Source organism: Protomyctophum bolini (assembly GCF_963924005.1).
Source record: "Protomyctophum bolini genome assembly, chromosome: 11".
NCBI lineage: Eukaryota > Metazoa > Chordata > Actinopteri > Myctophiformes > Myctophidae > Protomyctophum > Protomyctophum bolini.
In genome coordinates, this window is record NC_137872.1 from 4251864 (window position 1) to 4259712 (window position 7849).

At 41.5% G+C, this 7849-nt stretch overlaps 1 protein-coding gene across 1 annotated transcript; it reads right to left on the reverse strand.

Annotated features, from left to right (window-relative positions):
- Positions 1-315: 315 nt before the first annotated feature.
- On the reverse strand, positions 316-5641 carry LOC308324423 (coiled-coil domain-containing protein 97-like; the record flags this gene model as incomplete). The annotated part of the gene is made up of 5 exons (XM_080776469.1): positions 5122-5641; positions 3989-4177; positions 2793-2952; positions 2073-2196; positions 316-415 (listed from the first exon to the last, which is right to left on the reverse strand). The coding sequence occupies exons 2-5, from the start codon at positions 4127-4129 to the stop codon at positions 316-318; spliced, it is 525 nt and encodes a 174-aa protein (XP_080632595.1). The 5' UTR covers positions 4130-4177; positions 5122-5641.
- Between the last annotated feature and the right edge of the window lie 2208 nt (positions 5642-7849).

Sequence of the window (7849 nt, forward strand, 5' to 3'; positions counted from 1 at the left end):
TTGTGGTTTCAACAACATAGTTTCAACATAGTTTCAACAACAGTATGACCGGTCATACCAGTTTTTGCAAAAGTGGCAAAGTGAACTCAATAGTTAGTATGACATCATGTGACATCTATGTTGCATACAAACAAGAGTTCAAACTAGAAAAATACCTTCTATGTGAAAACCGTAAGTTTATAGACAGGCTATTTGCAACCTTAGGCTAAACAACCCCAAAGGTCATCGGTAGATATAAAGGATTGGAAAGAAGTCAAGAGGATTTGTAACCTATGTAATGAAGCCAGAATCTATTCCACATTGCATTCTGTTATGTCAACGTGCCACCAGCAGGTGTCGCTGTAACACAGCCGAGGCCAGGGTTACCAGCTCTTCATGGAGAGAGAAATAATAAACCACCAGCACAGTGTCAACACTACAGATGAGAGGCCGGTGACACATAATTTAGCTTCAGTACAGTGTCAACACTACAGATGAGAGGCCGGTGACACACACATCATTTAGCTTCAGTACAGTGTCAACACTACAGATGAGGCTGGTTAGCCGCAATTTGCAACTCTAGATTTTCTTATAATGGGGTGAATCTAGAGTTGCAATACCCTCCATTGACTCCCCACTCATCCAATTTGGTTTGCGATCTGCTTGTCTTAAACGACGTTAAACTCACCAACATTGCAGCTGTAGTCCAAGCTTGAATTATCCTCTTTCAATCTGCCGAGCTTGTTTTTCATACAAATCCACCGTAGAGATGTTATGAGCTACTTTCTGTCAAGACATCCTTTGCATGTGATTCAAGTGTTGCAGTTTGGAAGCACACGTTTTTGTTAACGGGTCACGCTGCTGCCTCCTGCATTATGTGCAAATTAGAAACCGGTGGAACGCAGGGCCGTTCAGTGACATACGACGAGTGCTTCCAAACTCCAGCACTTAGAAAAATAATCACCAGCACATAATGTCTTGACAGAAAGTAGCTCATAACATCTCTACGGTGGATTTTTATGAAAAACAAGCTCGGCAGATTGAAAGAGGATAATTCAAGCTTGGACTACAGCTGCAATGTTGGTGAGTTTAACGTCGTTTAAGACAAGCAGATCGCAAACGCAAATTGGATGAGTGGGGAGTCAATGGAGGGTATTGTAACTCCCTCCTTACTGGCCTACCAGCATGTGCACTTAAGCCTCTCCAGCTGATCCAAAATGCTGCAGCTCGCTTGGTCTTCAACCAGCCAAAATTCTCACATGTCTCCCCCCTGCTCCGCTCCCTCCACTGGCTCCCGGTCGCTGCCCGCACAGAATACAAAACTCTGATGCTGGCATTCAAAGCAACCAAAGGTATGGCTCCCCCATATCTTGCAAGTATGATCGAACCCTACAAACCCTCCCGCTCACTCAGATCAGCCAACGCAGGGAAGCTGGAAGTACCCTCACTAAAAACGCCGGGACAACACTCCACACGTCCCAAACTCTTCTCCCTTCTGGCTCCAAAACTGTGGAATGCACTTCCCATTGCAGTCAGAACTGCAGCATCACTCCCAATCTTCCGCCGTAGTCTGAAAACCCACCTTTTCAGACTCCATCATGGCCCATAGCACTTACCCCACCCCCTTAGATAGCAATTCTGTAGACTTAGATAGCATTTGATACAGACTTATAGCATGTTATGTAGACAGCATAAGTGCATTGTATGTAGTCATAGCACGTCATAGTACATATGTGTAGCATAGTAGTATAGATGTATAGCTTATATGTATAGTTTCATTATAGATATTCCACTGTTACTTTCTTAGCTTACGCATGTTTCATGATAAATGTCTTTATGTGATGTATACCCATGCTTTTTTGTTCTTGCTTAATGTAAGTCGCTCTGGATTAAGAGCGTCTGCTAAATGCCTAAATTGAAATTGTAAATTGTAATGGAGGGTATTGTAACTCTAGATTCATCCCATTATAAAATAAATCTAGAGTTGCAAATTGCGGCTATTTCAGAGGGTGCTCACATATCATATAATCCACAGAGCATCCCTTTGCTTGAAGTATTAGGTGTGTAAAAAAAAATGTCTAGTGATTAGTAACCTGTAGTTGAAATCCTTGTCTTTGCCGTCCAGGAAGCGCTGGTGCATCTGACTGACAAACTCCTCCCTGAGCATGGCCTTCTCCTGTGGGGTTGGCTCCCACTCCTCTTTTCCAGAAACATCGCCTGGGAGGGAACAAAAATAAACGTTATCCCTGACTGACCCAATTTTTTTATTTAACCTTTATTTAAAACCAGTAAAATCACATTGAGACTGCGTCTCTTTTACACGTGGGAACTGAAGGCCAAGAGGCAGAAATAAAAATGACACTTCAATACCACATCGTCAATGTTAGATTTTGAACCAGCAAAATACAACATCCATAATACACCTTAATAAAGCAAAGTGTCTCGGGGTCAAACTCTAACCCAGGCCTGCTGCAAGAAGCACTCATTTATGTGGTACAGTATGTGGTCGTATCAGGTGATCCCCCAGAGTTGATTATTTGGTTACAGTGTGGCTTGAGATCAAGACACCTAGAACAGGGTCTGTCTGTCTGTCTGTATATCACACATGCATGTACGTACGTACCTTTATTGATAAGATAAACATGTTAAATGTCATGTTATTCAGGACATTGCATGTACTGAGGATCTAAAATTGGCCACTGGACCATCCGAAGAGCTATTTGAATGAATTGATAACACTCACGCTATGGTACTTTTGATCCCATATCAATATATATATATATAAATATGAACATACTCTCAGGAACCCTTACCCCTCTGGAGGGCCCTGAGGGCAGCGTAGCGCTGGTTTCGGACCCTGGTCTTGTCTGCGTGTCCAACGGCCCGTCTCTGTATCACCCTGCGGTAGTGCTGGGCCCGCGAATCAGAGCGGAGACTGGAGAACGCCTCCAGGTGCGTAGGCTTCAGATACGCCTGGAGAAATGGGAACCGCAGAAACATTGGACACATTTGTGATTTGTAAACACCGCACAAACTAAAGGCCCTATTCATAGTCTGGATTTTCGGTGGTGAGGTGACCGCCGCTCCGGTGGTGAGCTGACCACCGGAGCTGAAATAACGTTGAGCGGTGGTGAGTAAAAACAGAGAGAAGGGCTGGAGCGGTGGCGGCGGTGGTTTGCTCTTCACCGCGGCTGGTGACGTCATGTTGTAGTTCGGTGGTCACCTCACCACCGAAGATCCAGACTACCGGTATGTATGAGCCTTTAGTCTGCTCAGACGTAGGCCTAGGCAGGACACAAACCACAGCAGTCCCAGAGACATTTTAAGTGCTGCAATCCCCCAAGAACACACAGCCTCCTGTTGGCTCTGGCATAAGAGAAAGGACAATAGCTGGAAGCCTGGATGAGAGGGGCAGTGATTTGACCAATCACTCCTGACCCGCCAACTGGAGCTTGTTGTGGTTAACCCATTCTGAACGGGAACCCATTTTGGTGCAGATCTACACCGAGTGGAGCGCTACGAGCTTGTAGGTCTGCTATTTTTGAAAAATCGAAGAACGGCTGACATTTTTTTAAATCTGATCTCAGGTCAGAATGGGTTAATCAGACCAGTGTGTGTCCAGTGGAAACCTGGTATGAATCTGATCTCAGGTCAGAATGGGTTAAGGATCGAAACACTTGAAGAAGGTTGGGTGACCTCTCTTCCAGGCCAAGGCTTTATCCATTATAGATTGATTGTAATCTCATCTTTGATGTATATATTTACAAACTGAAATAAGCAGAAATGTAGGTCACACCCCGTTTCAGAATAAGCTCAGCATACAATGACTGTTATTTCTTCAGTTTTATGTCCCTCCTGTCAGGTGCCTAGTATTTAAGTTTGCTCGCACACAAACACAGATACACTACTACTCCAATCTCTTTTTATCTCACTCAAAATATTGTTCCCTCTCTCACACAAACGTTCATATTATGTGTTGTTGTGCACATAATATATGATTGAGCCCTACCTGATACCTCTCCAGGAACACCAGGGGTCTGCTCTGATATTGCTTCAGCAGCTCCTGTCTGCGCTCGTCCATGGTCAGCTCAGCATCCCCGATCTGCTGGCTTTTCACCATGCACCCGCTAACAGCCACTACCTCCAACATAGCGCTCACACTGCTGGGGACAGCCTGAAGGACACCGTCTGAGGTGTGCTGCAGGTTAGAAGGGAAAACAATCAATGGAAGAAAATAGGTTAAATAGTGATGCGTTGAAAATATAAGAAAATGTCATTTAAGGACCACTTCACCACTTTTCAACCTATCTTCATATAATTGGTCCTCACTAGTAATGACTGAGCATGATAAAATAGCACAAATTTTCACCCTATTTTGTAGGGGGGCTGTGGGGCAGTTCAGAAACATCGGCCACCAGTGGCATCATCGATGGGGAACCCAAGCTAATACAAACTGCAGGCTTTCTATTCCTGAAAAGTTGCAATGCGAAAATGTAAGACTTTCTCACGATAATAGAAATCGAAATATATATATATTTTTTCTTGTTTAAAAATAAATCTGCCTAACGATGATGTCACAGGTGCCCACAGCCCTCATATGAGACACATAATCAATGAGTAGGGGAAAAAATTGCATGTTATCATGATGAACATTAGCAAGGACCAATTATATGAAGATAAGTTGAAACGTGTTGAAGAGGGCCTTTAAGATGACTAAATGAGATATTAAGAATAGAAGCTACCACCGCTGAAGTGCCCTTGAGCAAGGCATTGAACCCGTCCCCTACCATGAAATGTTCTATGAGCAGGGCCTGGCTGTAAACAAGTTCTTGAGCTTAGTCCAGTTACCCTGGGTAAACATAGTAACTTTCTAGCCGCAATTTGCAACTCTAGATTTTTTTACAATGGGCCCATTGTAAAAAAAGATCTAGAGTTGCAAATTGCGGCTATAGTACCTTTCCTTTCCTCTCTCTCTCTCTCTCTCTCTCACACACACACACACACACACACACACACACAACTCACTCTGACTCTGTTCTGGTGTTATGACTGAGGACTCGGGACTGACTGAGGACAAAAACAACCTGTGTACTGGAAATACCTACTAGATAGAAAGAACGTTATAAGTACTGGTAGACTCACCTGCTTGTTCTGGAGTGGCGCTTTCGTGTGTGTAAAGTCACATCCTAGCAGTGGCCCTGCTGTGTTCGTGTGTGTAAAGTCACATCCTAGCAGTGGCCCTGCTGTGTTCGTGTGTGTAAAGTCACATCCTAATAGTGGCCCTGCTGTGTTCGTGTGTGTGTAAAGTCACATCCTAATAGTGGCCCTGCTGTGTTCGTGTGTGTAAAGTGAAGTCACATCCTAATAGTGGCCCTGCTGTGTTCGAGTCTACTGGTTCAACGACGGTCGTTCTCGGCCTGTCGCTGGTCTCATGTGAACAAGGAGGTGTAGCCTCGATCTCTCCCCACATACTACTGGAAGATGATAGTCGCGCAAATATAGTTAACCGTTGTATCTTATTCTTGTTGCCAATTCCGATCTTCTAACAACACCATGATAATGTCAACGCCATGTTGTCGAAGAAGTAGGAATACATTAATTACGTATGTTTCATCAGTTAATGGGTTTTTTTTTTCATCGCTCAGAATAAACGCAATAAAGCCGCCATATTGGTCCGGTCTTATTATTGTTCCCCCTCCTCGTTCAAGTGACTTGCCAATGGTTCCGCTTGCCAATGGTTCCGCTGGGAAACAAACCTTCTATTTCTGTTAATCTCGACATAATAGCATACAAGTTAAGCAACACAACAGTAGTAATAATTATTTGTATTATTAATAATAATAATAATAATGCATTGCTTGTAGGCAATATCCAACAATACCCAATTCAAATTGCATTACGCTGTGACATTATATGATTTGTTATCTAATTATTATAATAAAAAGGCTACTATATGTTTCTTTTCCATTTTTACCTCCTTTATGATGAATTCCTGTTCTGTTCTTTTACTATATAGAAAGCTCTAAATGTTATGATGAATTGAACATGGTGGACCCTCTTGTAAACCAATGCTTAATGGTGACGTCCACTCACAGTTAACAGTCTTTGTATCGAGTTGTGCTTGAAATGTACTGTAATTCTGCAAACTGTTAATAAATATATCAATCAATCAAAACTCAATCTCTTATCAGACCCAGTGTTACATTTCTATATACAGGTTTAATGTTTGTTTTTAGTCAATTGACAATAAAGATAATTTAATGTTTGTTTTGTCACCGTTTGTTTTACATTGTCATCATTACATCATAAGCTATACCGAATTCCCTAGCTCCTCGATGTTGTAAGATCATAAGAGCGCCCCTCACTTCACATGGGTGTGATTTTTTCAGCAGATTTCTGTTCAGATTTAGTTTTAGTCTTTTTAATAACAAACCGTTTAGTCTTATAGTCCTATGTCGTCTTCTGAAAATGTTTAGTCTTAGTCTAGTCTAAGACGACTAAATATCTAGTCTTTTAGTACTATTAGTATTTTACTATTAGTATTAGTATTATTATTAGTATTAGTATTTTACTATTAGTATTGTAGTAGTCAGCAAAAACTAATTGATATTGTTGTAGTTCAGATGTTTGGTCTAAATTAAGCCTCCTGAACCACGGGACAATAATATTATAACTATGTTCACAACTCACGGACACCATCTGCTGGACACAACGAGAAGTGCATCCAAATACTAGCACTACATTTGTATGGCGTTAAAATGTTCTGTTGAATTGAATATTATAATAATGATGTACCACAATGGAAACAACAAGCCATAGTGCTTTATTTATAAATCCTCTTAACAGACCTTGTATTGAACTGGACTTTACTGTGCTTTTCTTTTCTCTACAAAGTGTTAATAAAGTATTCCATCAATCTGATTAAATTACTGCTACTTTTCCGTTCCATATATGGTTACACTTGGTCTACAAATACATGTATTCTCTCTCTGTGTTCATGTCAAGGTTTCTTCTATCATGTGTTCAAATATAATGTCTGTGTTTACCAGAGAAACGCCGTGTTTAGCCTGTAAATAAACCCAAATAGTGTCTGAAACACAGAATCAGCCTTCTAAAGACAGTGGTTCACAAAGTGGGGTCCGGGGACCCCCAGGGGTCCTTGAGGCAGTTCTAGGGGGTCCCCAGCTAAATTGACTTTTTACCGGGCCAGTTTTGAACTGCAGCCACCTGTACGGGCTCTTTGAGAGCGGTTTTGAAGGAGTCTAGGGACTCACATTTCTTTAGTCATAAAGGAATGTGAATTTCCGTGGCATGGGAGAACGAACTCAACCCCTTATTGTTTGAGCCAAATCTGGGCTGCGATGTTTAAGTCTCACTTGTTTCGTCATTTCATAGTTTTACATCTTAATGTCAAACCCTGACCAATGAGCTGTGGCCATGTGAAAACACTATGAATAATTAATACACGACAACAGAACCACGACAGACTTTGCAACAATACGTTTATTAAATTAAAACAATTACAGTTTATCATTTAGGCACATGTATCCACATAGAGCCATTTACAGTAACATGTTTTATCATTTAGGCACTGAGCAATGAATCCACTGAGCCATTTACAGTAACATGTTTTATCATTTAGGCACTGAGCCATTTACAGTAACATGTTTTATCATTTAGGCACGAAGCCATTTACAGTAAGATGTTTTATCATTTAGGCACTGAGCAATTTACAGTAACATGTTTTATCATTTAGGCACTAAGCCATTTACAGTAACATGTTTTATCATTTAGGCACTGAGCCATTTACAGTAACATGTTTTATCATTTAGGCACTGAGCCATTTACAGTAACATGTTTTATCATTTAG